The sequence below is a fragment of the Ostrea edulis genome, chromosome 9 (genome assembly GCF_947568905.1).
Source record: "Ostrea edulis chromosome 9, xbOstEdul1.1, whole genome shotgun sequence".
Lineage (NCBI taxonomy): Eukaryota > Metazoa > Mollusca > Bivalvia > Ostreida > Ostreidae > Ostrea > Ostrea edulis.
Genome location: NC_079172.1, coordinates 48,556,497 through 48,574,375, shown reverse-complemented (window position 1 = coordinate 48,574,375; position 17,879 = coordinate 48,556,497). Strand labels below are relative to the sequence as shown.

At 37.2% G+C, this 17,879-nt stretch overlaps 2 protein-coding genes across 2 annotated transcripts; both read right to left on the bottom strand.

The window, feature by feature from the left end:
• Positions 1-5,986: 5,986 nt before the first annotated feature.
• Positions 5,987-6,745, bottom strand: LOC130050554 (craniofacial development protein 2-like). The gene has a single exon (XM_056150771.1). The coding sequence runs from the start codon at positions 6,743-6,745 to the stop codon at positions 5,987-5,989; it is 759 nt and encodes a 252-aa protein (XP_056006746.1).
• Positions 6,746-12,483: 5,738 nt separating this feature from the next.
• Positions 12,484-17,355, bottom strand: LOC125659380 (G-protein coupled receptor GRL101-like). The gene is made up of 4 exons (XM_048891035.2): positions 17,241-17,355; positions 13,592-15,568; positions 13,204-13,328; positions 12,484-13,045 (listed from the first exon to the last, which is right to left on the bottom strand). The coding sequence occupies exons 2-4, from the start codon at positions 15,504-15,506 to the stop codon at positions 12,968-12,970; spliced, it is 2,118 nt and encodes a 705-aa protein (XP_048746992.2). The 5' UTR covers positions 15,507-15,568; positions 17,241-17,355; the 3' UTR covers positions 12,484-12,967.
• Positions 17,356-17,879: the final 524 nt, after the last annotated feature.

Below are 17,879 nucleotides of genomic sequence, written 5' to 3'. Positions count from 1 at the left end.
CTATTATTGTAAATTCAAATAAATTGTAAAAATTACACCTCAAAACATAGTTTCCAACAATTTCAATAATGCCACGAAATAGGTTGCAAAGTTCGTGGAATGTGCATATTCATACACGGATAGAGGGCACTGAAAACTGGATTTAAGATAGTCTGGTCCCCGCCCCCGCCACTCCTTGATCACTCGTGTCAAAACGAGTGATCAAGGAGTGGCGGGGGCGGGGACCAGACTAGATCTAAGATCAAGTTCAATCTAAAAAATGTTTATTTACCACTGAAATAATCCGTACATGAATGGGATTGGGCAGCGGAAACATCCTATTTTAGCTCTCTTCCAGGGTTTCGTGTTAAATAATGAACAATTAAGGTTTTGCTATATTTAGATCCGGCAGGAAATAACAATCATATACATGAATGTGGTTGAAAGTGTTTAGATATATAAAATGAAAGGTGAAGATAACGAACATTGATCAATCTCATAACTCCTATAAGCAATACAAAATAGAGCTTGACAAACACGGACCCCTGGACACACCAGAGGTGAGATCAGGTGCCTAGGAGGAGTAAGCATCCCCTGTCGACCGGTCACACCTACCGTGAGCCTTATATCTTGATCCAGTAAGCGGACGTTATCCGTAATCAAAATCAGTTGGCCACGAATGGCCTACCAATCGGTACGGAACACGTCAGACAGCATTTGACCCAATGATAGGTTGTATTGGCAAACTAGATCGTTATAACGACCATAAAATTTGCTGACTTTAAACGAGATTGTTGAAACCCCTGAACCATCAACTTGTTTGACAGTAGCCTGTCTCAATTTTTAAAAATAACCTGACCATACACAGAACAAGCTCTCGCGTATCGAATCAGTTGAGAGATATAAACACCATATGCAGATGATAATGGAATATTGCTACATAAATATGGGAAGTTGACGATGGAGAAACTGAAATCATCCCATTTGTCATAAAGTTGAGTTGTTAGTTTGGCGTTAATATCTATTTCCAATAAAATATCTAAGCATGAAGCAGAAGTGGACGACTCTGTGGTGTCTTTTATTTCATGTTCACTTATCATATTTCTGTCGCCTTCTGCTGTCTTCATTGTGTCTTGCTTTGGCGAATTGTTCTGAACTGTATGATCTAGATACCTCTACTTTCATTATTTGAACCCTCAAATCTTTAGTCTCTAACTGTGTGATGAAAATGCCCAAACATGTCCTTCAAGTCTTGCCGCAAATCTTCCAAAGTATAACCGTGTAAACAGCACTGCCTGTAGACTTAAAACGCATTCAAAATAAAAGTAATTCAAATACTTTAATTTCAGTTTGAAACATTAGATATGCATTCCTGTAGATGAAATATCAATTACATCAAGTATTGCACATACATGCGCGGATCCAAACGTGTTCAAGATTTCTCCTTTTAGCACCCGTCACTCCTTTATGCGTACCTATCTAATTTAAAACTGAAAAAAGAAAAATGGGGAATATATGTATTAATTAAGTGTACTAAAAATGACACAATATAATGATAACATCTTCAAAATTCTCATTATCTAATGGCAAGGCGGTGGTTATCCTGAAAATCTATATAATAATCCCCAAGTATCAATGGCATGTTTCAGAACAATGTGACATTGTATGGAATACTAGAATTAACACAATTATTAAATAATTCTGCATTCGCATATCATTAATATATTGGGCAAATTGCTACATATATCAATCCTCCCTTTTGTTCTAGTAAGGCTACATTGAGATTTATTCTCAGAAGTCTAGAATTAATTCATGAATTCTTAGTCGTGAATATTAAGTGACATGTCTGGTTATCGGGGAAGGGGGATGTGGGTGGGGGTGTCTGGGGGAAAATTACAGATTTGCATTTTCTGTTCAATGAAACAAACTCCTACTAATTTAGACCCACTACTGCGAGAAAGGGATCTTTATCATGCCACACATGCTGTGACTCGGGGCCTCGGTTTTTGCGGTCTCATCCGAAGGAACACCCTCACATAGTGGCCTCTTACGACAAGCAAGGGGTACTGAGGACCTATTCTAACCCGTATCCCCACATGAATTATACTATGAAGTCAGAACATAGACATGACGTCACATATCGTCTTACCCTGCCTTTCATCAACATTGCATTTCCTTATGAAAGGCGAAGACAACGAACAGCGATCTTATACATTAGGACTGATGGTACACTGTATTTTGTACATTAGGACTAATGGTACACTGTATTTTATACATTAGGACTGATGGTACACTGTATTTTGTACATTAGGACTGATGGTACACTGTATTTTGTACATTAGGACTGATGATACACTGTATTTTGTACATTAGGACTGATGATACACTGTATTTTGTACATTAGGACTGATGGTACACTGTATTTTGTACATTAGGACTAATGGTACACTGTATTTTGTACATTAGGACTAATGGTACACTGTATTTTGTACATTAGGACTAATGGTACACTGTATTTTGTACGTTAGGACTGATGGTACACTGTATTTTGGAGCTAGGGGACCATAAGACTAGGGTGATAATCCACATAATTCACAGTGTGCCTTTGCGAGATATCCGTCATTTTTGATGAGGGACTTCTGGGATTGGTGACAAAAAATTTTCTTTACAAAGATACAGCTGTAATATTTCTTGCGGAGTGACCATGTTTGAGGGCGAAGCTAAAAGTATTGGTATTGGTATTTATATCCATCCTTGGATGAAAAAAAATTCCCAAGTTATCCGGACGTGTACGGACAGCTGTCAAAGAATCTTAACCATCTTGTTACACAACTTAAGATATTTGATACGTCTATTCATTGAACGCGGGAAATATAACATAATTGCTATTCAAAGTGCAATGTGACGTCACATTTAGCATCGCTCTTTAACAAATTTACAAACATAGGTGGCAGGTTACAATCGAGATCTGATTCCAAAATATCATTGAGGAAATATAGTTTACACGCTTTTATGGAGTTTATGTAACATCTTAGAACGACGTGATCTTGGGTAGATGAGATTTAAAATGGTGAAATACATGTTTTCGCACTTGCATTCTAATCGACGCCATTTTGATTTTCAATTTCCATAGGTATGGTTAATTTTCATTAGTTTTCCATATTTTCCTTTTAAACATGTATATACGTGCTACATATAGGGAGAGCTCCGTTCTCACACCCGCCCTCCGTCACTTACTTTTACTTTTTTAGATCTAGAGTTTGCAATACGAACCAGCGCTTTGTTCGTCGCTCGCTATTATGACGAAGCTCTGACATGTCCTGCCTATCCTTAATGTTCTGTTGTGTCATACTACGTGCACAACCAAATTGATTACTTCATTTAAACTGTATCGCGTGTCAAGAGAACACCATGTGAAGGCAAGATAGGTTGACATACGGAATATGCGCATCAAACATTGGTTTTCTAGCATTCCAATACAGGTATGTATTATACATATCCTCAAACGAAGACAAATTGCCCTTTGTATTGCTCGGTTGGTCTTACCCCTAAAGGATGGCTATCCACTGAAGAACAAAGTACGCTTAGCATATAAATTTGGCCTAGTGAAATCAAGAAAAACAAAAGATGTTTGTAAAACATATATGCCCCAATGTGGTGCAAAATTGAAAATGGTTATACACATGCATCTTTTAATTGATAGTAATATCACCAATTCAAAGTATTGAGCAGACATTATCTACCTATGTCAAGAGTGTGACCATGTGACCTAAAACTAACAGGGGTCATCTACTACTTATGCTGTGACTTACTTGACTTAGTTCCTTTTCTCCTACTGGAGAATATGGCCTCTAGCACACATTTTTCAGTTTTTTCTGTCTTGTGCAGCTTTTGCCGTTTCAGTCCAGTTTGTAAACCCTAGCTGCTCTCTTTCTCTCTCCACCGTTCTTCTCCACGTTTCCTTTGGCCGACTTCTTTTCCTTCTACCTTCAGGTGTCCATGTCAATACTACTCTGCAGTTGTTATGTACATCTTTTCTCAAACATACCAAATCCAGGTCCATCTTCTTACTCTCACTAAAGCACCGACTGATCTTATCCATCTCTGCTCTTTTCCTCAAATTAATGTCATCGATATTCTCCGGCCAATATATTTTAAACACCATTCTCAGGCATGAATGGAGAAATACGTCTAATACTTTTCATCTCCCTTTGTAAGCTTCCATGTCTCTCACTCGTAGAGCAAGACTGATACAACATTTGATCTAAATATTTTCAATTTGGTCTTTCTTCCAAGTTGGCTGTCTCTCCAGATTTTGCTAAGCTTGTTAAACGCAATGCTGGCACGCCCTATTCCCCTTTTCATGTCCTCTGTAGCCCCCCACTGTTGCTGCCTTCTTCAACGAGATCAACGTCTTCCAGATCTTCCTCATTCATAGTTACTGGTGCGCTTAATGTTGGATTAATCCTCATCACTTGCGTTTTACGGGTGTTGATCTTAAGTACAGTACTTCCTGCTACTTCATTAACGCTATCAGTCTTTATTTGTATATGCTGTCTGCTGCTTGATATAAGGGCAATGTCATCAGCAAAGTCAAGGTCTTGTAACTTGCTGGTAAATTCCCATCGTATGCCTGTGGTATTTTCTGCTGTAGCTTTTCTCATAATCCAGTCTACTACCAGGAGAATAGGAATCCCGACATGTTATACTATTGTTTCGCTCCTGACTTTACTTGAAACCACTCTGTAAGTCCTTCGCACAGCACATTCACTCTGACTATACATGGCTTTGATAATTCTTATGAGTTTTGATGGGATTCTGTAACTTTTCATGATCTTCCATAGCGTATTCCTATGCAAACTGTCGAAGGCTTTCTCAAAGTCTACAAAGCAAAGGTAGAAGTTGCTGTTCCACTCTATTGCTTGTTCGACAATGTTAAGGAGAACGAAAATCTGTTCCGTTGTACTTCTAATCCTGAATCCAGCCTGTTCTTCACTCAACATGCTGACCACTCTCTGCGCTATCCTCTTGATGATGATTCTCCCTAACACTTTGGATGCTGTTGTTAAAAGTGTGATTCCTCTCCAGTTTCCACACGATGTTAGATCTCCTTTCTTAGGCAGCTTTATAATGATTCCCTTCTTCCAGTCTTTGGGGATGTCCTCTTTATTCCATATTGATATGAATATATCATACAGTATATTTGCGGTAATGTTGGTGTCAGCTTTAAGTATTTCTGCTAGAATGTTGTCAATTCCCGGTGCCTTTCCGTTCTTCATTTCTTTCAATACGCTCTTTATCTCTTCCCTGCTGATGGTGTCTTTGTTGATGTCCAAGCTCTTCATGCATCTCGTTCAAAGTTTCTATGATTGGAGGGTCATTTCGGTTTAATATCTCTGCAAAATGTTCTTTCCATCGTCTGTTGTTGTCATGTTCATTGCTGAGTAACTCTCCATTTTTACTTTTCACAATTTCCTTGTTGCGAGAGGGTTCGTTGTACATCTGCTTAGTGATGTCTTACACCTGCTTCATCTGTCCACTGTTCGCAGCTCTTTCTGCTTTTTCCGCTAGTTCATTGATGAACTGACGCCTATCATTCCTTGTACTCCTTTTCTTTCTGTCGGTATTCCTCTCTAACTCTTGCCTTAACTCTCTCTGACTTGGAGCCTTCTAATTTGCACTTTAGCTTCTTTCTTTCCTCCACTTATGCAGCTCTTACGTTTCCCTATTCTGTACCCCCAGAACTTTGCTAGCTGATTCGGTATACAGTTTCTTAATCTTGTCCCATTTCCCCTCAATTCCACCGTACATGTCTAGATCTTGTAGTGCACTGAATTTGTTTTTCAACTCGATGGTAAATCTGCGTTTTATATGTCTGGTATTTTAAATTTGCATGTTTCGAATCTTCTTATCTTTGTTTCCTGCTTTCCTGTTTTGTGTAGTTTTAACTTAATTTTTGCAATGACAAGTTGGTGGTCACTTCCAACATCTACCACATCGATATACTCTAACGTCTTGCAAATGATCTTTTAAACTTGGAGTTGATGGCTACATGATCTATCTGGTTTTGATAACTTCCATCTGGAGATGTCCAAGACAGCTTGTGTATCTCTTTATGTGGGAACATTGTAGTGGTGATGGCCATGTTGATGATGCCGCATATTTCTACGAATCTATCATCATTGTCGTTTCTCTCACATATTACCCCATGCCTTCCTACTGTCCCTTCCTCACCATACTGCATGGCTCCGATCTTGGTGTTCCAGTCTCCAAGTAGGACTAGTAGGTCATGTTTCGATGTTCTCTGCATAACCGCTTGGAGTTGTTCAACGAAAATATTCTTGTCATCTGCGTCCGCCTCGTTTGTTGGTGAGTACACTTGTATAACTGTTGTTTTGATATACTTTGACCAGAATCGTGCAGTTATTATACGGTCATTTATTGGGGTCCATTCATCCAGGCATTTTGTTGCATCTTTGGACAGTATTATTGCTACATCATTCCTATGATTTCCATCGTTTCTTCTAGAGTACAATATTGTCTCCCCTGATGTTAACTTCATCTTCCCTGTCTTCGTCCATCTACACTCGCTTATTCCTAGTATGTCGATATTATACCTCTTCATTTCATTAACTACCTGGGCGGTTCGTCCAGTCTGATACATCGTGCGGACGATCCAGCACCCTACTTTCAATGTATTCTTCGGGGTAGATAATGAACTTGTCAGTCTGTTGTTATCCTCTCCGCTTTGGCCTGCAGACATCATGTCTACCGCAAGATCCTGCACCACGACACATGGGTGTTGCCTTAGAGTTCTATCTCCCCATGATTGGATATTTCTTTGCGTGTTTTCGATTTCCACAATCTTGTCTTTTTACAGTGTAGGGTGATTGACCCCGCAACCAACCTATTACCTACAGGAATCGGATTTTTCTGTCGGGGTCTCCTTCCCTTAGACGACTGCATTTGCTGTCCAGACAAACTCCATATGTCCGGATTTTCTGTCTGGGTTTACTCCCGTAGTCTTTTCCTTCCCCAAGATACCCATGAGACAATGGAGCTATTTGACCCATAACTGGGGGGCTTGTTTTGCAGACGTCAGGGCATATCCACACGCCAGTGGGCCTTGCACATCGTACATCTAGGGGCCAAGTCTCCTCCAAGTCCTTGCAGTTCAGCCGGAGTCCTTACGGTACCCAGTTTCCATCTGTCACCACGGGGCGGAAAACTGCATAGGGTTTGTTGTAGAGAGGTTATGTACTGGCAGGAGAGGCTTACGCACTCGGCTCTCCTTATTCTATACCAGTGTACCAAGTTTGGTGTCAATCAAGCAATTAATTCTTAAAATATAGGACACAATATATTATTATGTCAAGTTTAACCCTTGGCCTTTGACCTCAAAATCCATAGGGGTAATCTTCTGATGATGTACCAGTGTACCAAGTTTGATGTCTATCAAGCGAAGGGTTCTCTAGTCATTGAGTGGTCAGTATATTCCTATACCCAGTTTGACCCTTGACCTTTGACATCAAAATCAATAGGGGTCATCTACTCTTTAGGATGTAACAGTGTACCAAATTTGATGTCTGTCAAGCAGCGGGTTCTCTCGATATTGAGCGGACATTGTCTTCCTATGTCCAGAGTAGATTGACCTTTGAACTGAAAAACAATAGGGGTCCTCTTCCACTCAAAACTAACCCACATATGAAATATCACTACGATCAAGTGAATGGCTCTCGAGATATTGAGCGGACAACATGTGGTCTACCGACCGACCGACAGGTTCAAAGCAATATGCCCCTCTTCTTTGAATGGGAGTATAATAAAGTAGAAAATGACACACTTTTACCTATCTTTTGATATGCCTTTAAGTAATGATTATCAGGGAATCAAAGCAAAGTAAAACTGACGTGTACATAATCAGTGCTCAACACTTACATGCTACAATCATAACTAAAATGCATATCTCTCCAGTTTTCTTTTGAAAACATTGTCTTCTTTTCTGCTCTTTTTCTGATATTTCTCTAAATTCCAATGCATCTACAAATAGACCGAATAATCAGCGAGTGCTTCAATGTGGCTATAGATATCTATTGGTGGAAAACAGCTTTAGTAGAGTGATCCCCCAAATACTCACCGAACTATGCCACATGGAAACTGAATAGAACAGACAGTAGCTGTAGTAATATTGTATTCTAAAACACGAAAATTTACTTAATAAAATGTTAATTAATATGAAAAATTGCTTAGGGTTATAACCCTTCTGAATCGATTGCGTGCCATGGAAAATGCTAATATTAATAATTTTTTTTATCTAAGTCCCATAACTCTGTAAATATAAAGAAGATAAATCTGTAAATCGTAAAGTGTTATCCTCCGTGTAATCCGAGTATTATGTATAAAATTTACGATCCCCCCCCCCCCCAGGAAAGTTGCCATAGAAAGTGTTGTCAGACGGACAGAAGTGATTACTATATATAGAAAACTCGCCATATGGTGGGGCCCTAAGAAGTAATCCCTTTACGACTGTTGTTAGATCAAAGATATAATTGTATGAAAGGATCAAGAGAAACCAAATCAGTCAATAACTTTACCTTTAAAGCAATGAATTATTTTTATAGATGTAGTCTCATAACTGCAACGCGAGTTAGCTCGTTATGAAAATTTGTTTACACACACCGTTGCAGTTGAGACTACTTTCAAAACGAAATAATTCATTGCTTACCTTTAAATTTTCGAAACCTCTTTTGTCATGTGTATTTTTCATTTATATCTTAAATGTCCCGCCTAGTTCTTTGGGTAAGTAGCAATTAACGGAACAGGCATGGGAAGTAAATGTGTGATGTTATAACGTAAAAGAAAAGAGTGCACAATGCTGAAAATATATAATAGTCCAATTCTTGAATTGGTTTTCAATTGAATATCATAATTATCGACTTATTAACAAAATTGTACAATCTGAACTGGGTTTAAACATGCAGTTAATAGCATTTCAAATCTATCTAAATGTAACTATAGTCACTGTAGGTGCAAGTCAGCCATATTGTCACTTCGAGAGATTGAAAGAAGATTTGTTGAAAAACCCCACACTTGTATAAATTTCTTGTGTTCGTTTGGTGCTATTAACCACATTAGAGGTAAGATCAACGTATGTGGCATCGAATGAGGAGCACCTGTGTTGTTTGAGACGGTAATGGAATCCGGTCCTATTTAGAAGATAGACACCAGTGTGTTACCATTAGGTTAAGTACCCATCAGTTATCAATCTAATTAAAATTAGATGTTAGATCCACTCACAAATACCTGCTACACAAACGAGTATGTGAGCGGATCTAACCTCTAATTTTAATTAGATTGGTCAATTACCTGTTGGTGTTCCCCAGGGATCTGTTTTGGGACCCAAATTATACTGTCTTTTCGCAAGACCCATAGGAACAATATGTCATCGCCATGGTGTGAAGTATCATTGCTACACGGACGATTCACAAGTCTTCACAGCATTTACAACCTACTGGTACTAATATACCAAATATAACAAAGGCATCAGTTCACGCATGATGTGATATAACTCTGAGGCCGGTGTTACAGTTACAGAACGCATATTTGCAGTTATATTTCCCAGCAAATACAAATGGGACAGAAACAGACACTTGATTTGCTTCTGTTTTTTGTACTGTGCCTATTAGACAGTCTGCTCTGGTTTTTGGCTTTTGTCATGATCTCTTCAAGTAACTTCTTAAGCATTGTTGAAAGTATTCTCTTCAACTTTCCTTTAAGAAAGACCTCATACTTGTTTACATTTATTCACTAGCTGCATGTTGGAATCAATTACTTGTGATCGTTATTAAGACTGCATGCTATGGGTAAAACTTAGCATAAAATGCCAGAGACAAATAATTATGGGAAGTCTAATAATTCATAAGAAAAAATAATAGGTAGTAAAAATAGGTATTCGAACCACATATGCAATCTAGGCCTGTCCTAAACTTCAGTGAAACTGCTACTATGCCACCTCGGCTATCTATCTCATGAAGAATTTTTGAATTTCAAGCTATCTAAAGTCACCCATCGTTGACATAGAAATTTTCTTGATAATACGACAACATTTTTACAAAAGAAGTAAGCTTTTTTCATACTTTTATTTACAAAACATGTTACACCTGAACATGTACAAACATATTTTACTCAGTTCACAATGGAGACTTGGCCAACTCCATATGAAAATCTGCTTCAAAAAGTAAACTTTACTGTTATTTTGTGCGTTTTTCGTGTATTCGTGATTTTAAATATGATTTTTTCAATGTTCCTTTGAAATAGGCACACCGAAAAAGCATTTTTGGAAACTACGGATTGATTGGTTTAACTAGAATGCTTATCTTTCTTTTTCTGGAGAGTTTCAATTTCAACTTTGATATTTGTCTTTCTGTGGGTTCTCGGTTCGATAAAGTCACCCATCTTCTTTAAGCGTATTTTTCGATCAACATCTTACAATGGAAAAACAAGTGTCATCAGTTGTCAGATTATGTCACCATAAGGTTTTTAACATCGGGCGAATAAGACGCTACTTAACAAATGAAGCTTGCAAAACCCTGGTAAACGCCCTTGTCACAACTAAACTTGATTATGGAAACTGTCTATATTTTGGAGTTGAGAAAAACACTGGACAGACTGCAACGAGTGCAGAATACGTCTGCTTGTCTAGTTATGAGGTCGCCGAACTCAATTGGCTTCCCGTCCATTACCAACCCCAATTAAAGATTTTGACTCAACTGGGTTGTAACATATCTCTTTAATGACCTTTAAGATGACACCAAGAAGTCAACATTTCTTGAAAATTTCAAAAAATGTCGGTAAAAAACTCATTTTCATCAATTAGCTTTTTAGATTCTAGCATGTATAAAACTGTGACTGTTGTAGTTATCAAAATGATAATAATCATCATCATAAAATAAAACAAAAAAATAGCTGTGGATCTAAAAAAAAAAATTATTTTGATATTTCTACAGATATTAGATATTATGTCGTTCTGTCATTTAATTGTTTTATTTTTGCATTTGTAAAGCACCTTAGATTAATTTGTTTTATAAGGCGCTATATAAATGCTATTATTATAATTATTAATGGACAACAAAGGTTTGTTTTCATTCTGCACACCTGCGGCGGAGTACAGAAACGGGTAATGTTGTCTGGAATAATAATAGTAGGGGTATACACCATTCCCCCTAATAAGGGATAATAATAATTTCATTAGTAAGTAGTATGGTATAGACCTCGATGTTGTCTCCGTAAAAAATGTAAGAGTCCAAATAGTCTGAGAAGTTTGTCTTTCTGAGTAAGTGTTGTACAGTAAGAATTCACAATAGTGATCCCTCCTCTCTCTCTTTGAAAACCTCGTGTATGGAAGAACAAAGCCCATAGTTTTGTCAGGTTCTGGATTTTTTTTATGATGAATGTGTTATTAAATAACTGAACCAGGGCCATCAGAAATATATTTCTTCCAGAGCTATGGACTCGCGAAGCAATCGCAATGGAAGGAGAAACAGCTAGAGGCTAATATGGAATTATTAAGTGATTAGGTCTCTGATTTTTCTTAAACCAAACCGTACAACATCAAGAAGAATATTAAAAAGACCGTTCTGAAGAAGAGATAGATAATCTACGGATTACTCCGTTTACCTGACTCGAGGTGAGTGAGACTGATCATGATCAACAGGGGATGCTCACTCTTCCTAGACACCTGATCCCACCTCTGGTGTGTCCAGGGGGTCCGTGTTTGCCCCATTTTTAATTTTTTTTTTTATAGGATTCGAGATTGATCACTGATCGTTATCTTCACCTTTCATAAAAAATCGGATATTAATAAACTATAACAGTCACTGGTTGGTAAGAGGGTTCCCAAAATACCTGGATAACGTATAGCGATATGGCATAAATATTGTTCTATGGAGTAGGTTAATCTTAATTAGGAAACATCTTCAAATTTCGAGTCTTACGAATATAACACATGAGCATAACACCTGAAGAACAGTGATCAAAACAAATAAATGGGCGTTGATTCTCTCTACGGAGGAATTTAAATTTTGTCTCAAAAATATAAGATGTAATAACGAACTATATTTAATTTAGGTCGCTTCGAGAAAAAGAAGATCAATTCAATTTGTTTGAAACATGAAAGGGACATTGTGTAGCAAATTTGCAGATATTTTACAGAAGAAATAAACCGTGATTTCATACCCATTGTGAGGCCGTTCTTTGCATACTGATTTTCGCTACGGATTACTCCGTTTAGCTGATCAAGATATAGGGCTCATGGCGAATAAGTGCATGAGATGCTTACTACTCCAAGATACCTGGTGCCACCTTTGGTGCGTCCAGAGATCCTTGTTTGGCCTACTCTTAATTGTCTGTTCTTTAGGGATTTCTGAGATTGATCATTATACGTAGTACTTCGGTTTTCCCTTTACCATCATCAGTACAATGTATTACACACACACACATATATATATATATTTAAAATTTTTCCTTTATCTATACAGGATAGCAAAATAGGTTGCAAAACTAGTTTAGATTGTAGTCTTGAAAGACATTTACAGATTGTAGCAATATACATGTACAGAGAAATAGATACATATGTACAATATACATATATAATAGATATTTACATCACTTTAACATTACAAAATAGACACGAATAGGTGGGAATTTCTAATGTTAAATTCTGATCATTCTACGACTGCAAGCTGTATATTACGAAAGATCTTCTGAAATGCCGTGTTTTTTGTCCTCATGACATTTAATGCACCCACCTGACTTAATCTAGGTCTTCTGCTAAATTCATCTAAATAATCTGGAGTTAAAGCATGTAAATCTTTAAAAACAAGAAAGTTATAGTCCTATAAACAAAACAGTCGGCTATTCAAATGACTGAAACAGTTCTGATGTAGCGGTTTAAAACTTCCCATTGAAAATGTCCTTGGCGGCTTGCTTGTTATGTTTCAGACTTCTCTTTCAGGACGAATTCTTTTGTATTCTTCGTATGCTGACTTTTCTCTGATTTCCAATTCATCTGCAAATGCATCGACATTCAATATTTCAACAACTAAATGACCAAAATATGAAATTTGCAACAAGAAAAATTCTAATGAATGAAACGAAACGTTGTCCCTTATTTTCCCTTTCGAAAACATTGTGCATGGTTCCTTTTTGAATATCAGTATATCTTACTTGTTTAATGGCTGCCGAAAATGTATAGATGACTGGATTCAGTGCCGAATTTATGGGAAGGACAACCACCACCACCCAGGCATAAACCTTTGGTGTGATATCTACGCCAATGAATGTTAGAAAACCTGAAACACATCGTTGATAATTGATCATACAAATGGATGTCATACTTAGATCTCATAATTTAAAAAAGCCAATTAATCAATTTTGCAAAATAAGCTTTTGAAAACGTAAAGCTGTATGTCTATATATTGTACAATGTTCGATACATGTATATCTAAATCTTGTATGTATTCATGTATGTAAATGATATCCGTAATAATTTGTTACATTTCATCATTTGCTTGCAAGGAACATTCAATCAAACATTTGTATTACTGGAACATACCAATAACACCTATCGGTATCCAACATAGCATATCTGTTATTGCAACTGCAATCAGAATTTTAGCCAAGGACATTTCTTTCAGTTTTCTTGTAGACTGGTGTGTTTGAAGAGTTTTTCCAGCGCCAACAACATTGGTAAATATCACTACTTGACCTATCAATATTGCTATGAAGATTAGGAAGTTGGCCCCAACAAATACTATCATAGAATATTCCCAACCAGACTTGCGCTGTACAGAGAGAGGTAAAGAAATACATATTCCGGAACTAGAATAGTATTCATGAAAATAGTCATCTCCAAGTAAAGGCAGCACTGATAACAAAAGAGCAATGGTCCACACTAAGCCAGACAGGAATTTGGGAATTCTACAATTTAGCTTAAATTTAGAAAAAGGGGATCGTATGATGTGAATTCTATCAATGGTTATCAAAAGTACAAACAGAGCAGATGTTTCACTAGAAAGAGTGGCCATTACACCAGCTAACGTACAAATTGGACTATGTCTCCACCACTCATCTGCAAACCCGTATCGCCCACTAAAGGTTAGATTAGCTCCTGCTATGATGTAAAGATACACACCCATCAGAAAGTCTGCAACACCCATATTTATTGAATATAGGGCAAATGATGACATATATTTTCTCTTCATCATGCTATATCTATACAGTATCCCACAGAAGTTTCCAAGCACCGCTACAAGGGCTATGTACCAAATAACAATACCAAGAAATGGCGTGTCAATCAAATGGTCACAAGAGGAAATTTCGTTGACTGGAGCTAAACACTGAATCTTGCCTTTAGCTTTAGGTTGAGCACAACATAACGTGAAATAATCCACCAATAAATACTGTACACTTATAAGACCATCAAACATGCCCTCCATTACATTGAGATTGTTGTTTTGAAGGTTAAGATACTGCAAACTAGTGAGACGGATGAAATGAGTACGTGTCAAAATACGGATTTCATTATTTGACAAGTCCAGACGAACAAGCTGACCTATTTCAGAAAAGGCATTGTTGTGAATATAAACTATATTGTTACTGTTGAGATTTAGATAGAGTAGATTGTGGAAGTCATTAAAGTCATTTCTTTCTATCTTCTCTATGTTATTGTATGAAAAGTCAAGATATTGTAGCCGAGCCTCAGATTGTCTAGTGTCAACTGAAATATTGATAGTGTCGAATAGGTTACGCTGAAGGTGAAGGATTTGCGTGAAATATAGTATATGACAGTCCCTTAACTTGTTTTCACTCACATCTAGAGTTATTGCTTTTAGATATGCATCCGGTAGTTCCGTTAAATCACAAGAACTGTAGTTCACTACCAAGTGATCAAATCTTTTAATGCTATTTGGAAAACCTCGTGTCTGCGACATATCTACTTTGTTTCCCTTGAGCGATGGAATTGTAAGGGCGGTTGCGTTGAGTGTGCTATTTTGAATGTTTAGTTCAAAATGATGTTGAAATGTTGGGGAAAATACCATCTTTCCAAAACAGCTATCGAATACATTTAATTGGCGTAAATAATCATCTTCATCGTCAATGTAAACTGAATGGAATTCACTGTTATTGATTACGATTTCATTCACGGCCACGGTGTTTTCAATGTACAGGTCACATGACTTACAGGACGTAATTTGAATCTTTTTCAAACTGGAAAACCTTGCACTGAAGTTGAGAGTATCTTGTACCAGGCTGTGTAGTGTAATAGAGGTGATATATGTCGGTAAATTATGAACGGAGGAGCAATTTAAAGATGGGCCTGAACAAGTACAATTAGCAGGGCAGAAGTATGATTGATTTGAGGAGTCTGCGGAACAGTCTTGTCCCTTTCTAAATAAATGCCCGTTTGATTTCGTCAGATCCACGTCTTCCTCATCTTTCGTGGTGCTAGTGTTATCTCCGGATAGCATGGTGGTATTTTGCAAGCTAGGTTTCTCCTTGTGTTTGCATGAACGTTCTACATCATTAGAGGCTGAAATAGATACACAGATAATTTTTGTCTATTAAAACATCGATAAATATTAATTTTGCTTCCTTAACATTAAATTGTGAACTTCTGAATACAGTTAGACAATTTTGTTTGATCATATTGAACGATATAAGACTGACTACATTGTTTTAAGATTTTATTACCAAAGCAGTATATTGTATTCATAGGAAATATAGTTCTTGTAAATTAAATGTAGAGGTACATGTAATAGTAATTTGATAGTAATTATGGCGCTCGTGTCGCAACCAGGATGTTCGAGGTTCAATAGCCGGTCTCCTCGTCAAACTGTTACGTTTACAAAATTGCTACGCGTAGCAATATATCCCCCGCCGCCGCAAAAAAGTTGAAGCACAAAGTTTCATAACTCCTATAATTGTAGAATCAAAACTGCGGTGGAATTAACTACATATTGTGACTAACAATCCAACAAAATTTGAACAAATCCGTTGAGCGGTTTCGGGGGAGTTGCGCCCACAAAGTCAAGTGGGACGCACGGACGCCGGTATTTCTAAGTCCCCTTCCGCGTTTCGGTGTGTGTGTGTTTGTGTGTGTGTGTGTGGGGGGGGGGGATAGGTAGTAAACGTCAAAATTTGTGACACTACATCCTGTGACATGCCTATAGAAAAGATATTGAATGGGACAACAAATCAACAAGGAAAAACATAATGCATTTGCATAACTTTATTATTGCTATATTATGTATACATGCATATGAATATATCAATTAACTTTTCTGTGTGAAAGATCAATAAAAATATCTATATTCTTAAAAACCTTAATTGCACCCAGAGTAACCATCATGAGATACCGATTTCAGTTTTGTTAAATTAAATATAAGGTAAAAACCCTTACCGGTATATCAAGTTTAGATACCTAGGTCAAAGGTCAATATAAGTGATGACATTTCCTTGTATGAGGCACGTGTAGTTTCTGTTAATATGTGCAGTTTGGAAAAGTTGGAGTGGATCAAATATTTTGTATGTACGAAGATAATCCTATAGCCCCCCAATTGATGATTTTACCTTGCAAAGTTTGTTCAAAGATTTGTTTTTAAAGCAATGAAGCCTTTCAGTTAATAATTATAGAAAATGTATATAAAAATTTACAATGTCAATATTTGATCTTTTCTGAAGCTTTAGAGTTTTGTGACAAGAGAGATAACTAACACTGATTTAATTGCCTTACTTTTGGCGACAGAAAGTTGATTGGTTGAATATTGTTTAACGTTCCGCTCGAGAATTTTTCACTCAAATGGATACGTCACCATTGCCGGTGAAGAGCTGCAAAATTTAAGTCTATGCTTGGCGCTTAAGGCCTTTGAGGAGGGTAGGGTCTTTATATCGTGCCACACGTACTGTGACTTGGGACCTCGGTTTTTGTGGTCTCATCCGAAGGACCGCCCCATTTAGTCGCGTCTACCAACAAGCAAGTGTAATGGGAACCTATTTTAACTCGGATCCCCACGGACACTTCAATATTGATACATGTGAAAAAGATAAATTGGTTAGACTTAACCGACGAATAAACAATATCATGATGTTTTGTAATTTGAGCATTTAGTGAAATGATAAAACTATCAATTTAGAGCCTTTTGAATATAATTAATTCAAATGCATATCCTGTTCCATTACAGGTGAATCAGTGTGACACCTACCATCACAGTGTACTTCATCTTCTCCTTTCAAACAGTCAGGTTTCAAATCACAGACTCTGTTAAATGGAATACATTCCTCCCGGGTACGACTGCAACTGAACTCATTCGGACCACATGTCTCTGTACAAGTTCACATATAGCTAGTTACTGTTTTAATCTGTTTCTCTTTAGAAAAAATGTTTATTGCGTTGTGCGATCAGCAGAGAGAAGAAACAAGAGGGAAATACATACCACAGATACCATTGGTTATAGATACACTGCGAATAAGGACTGATGCGTTCTTCGATTGTAGATACAGGGACCGAAAAACAACCTTGGATCAAATTGAATATGAAAAGATTGAGAAACAATGAATACATCCATGAAAAATTCTTCCATGCAACAGAGAGTTTTATTTTGTCAATATGTAAATGGATATTATTTCATTTTCGAATCGTTTAGTTAATCTTGCCTTTAAGATTTGGAATCGCGGACACTATTTTAAGATAGCGCTGTATGATCTTAACATAACATGTGTGTTTCACCGTGAAAAATGTCTAAAATGTGCCGAAACGCTATATTGTTATATTTGATTATCATTAACGCCGTGCATTGAAAATGCAGGAGGCCTTTATTTTTCACTCTGTTCATCTCTTCACA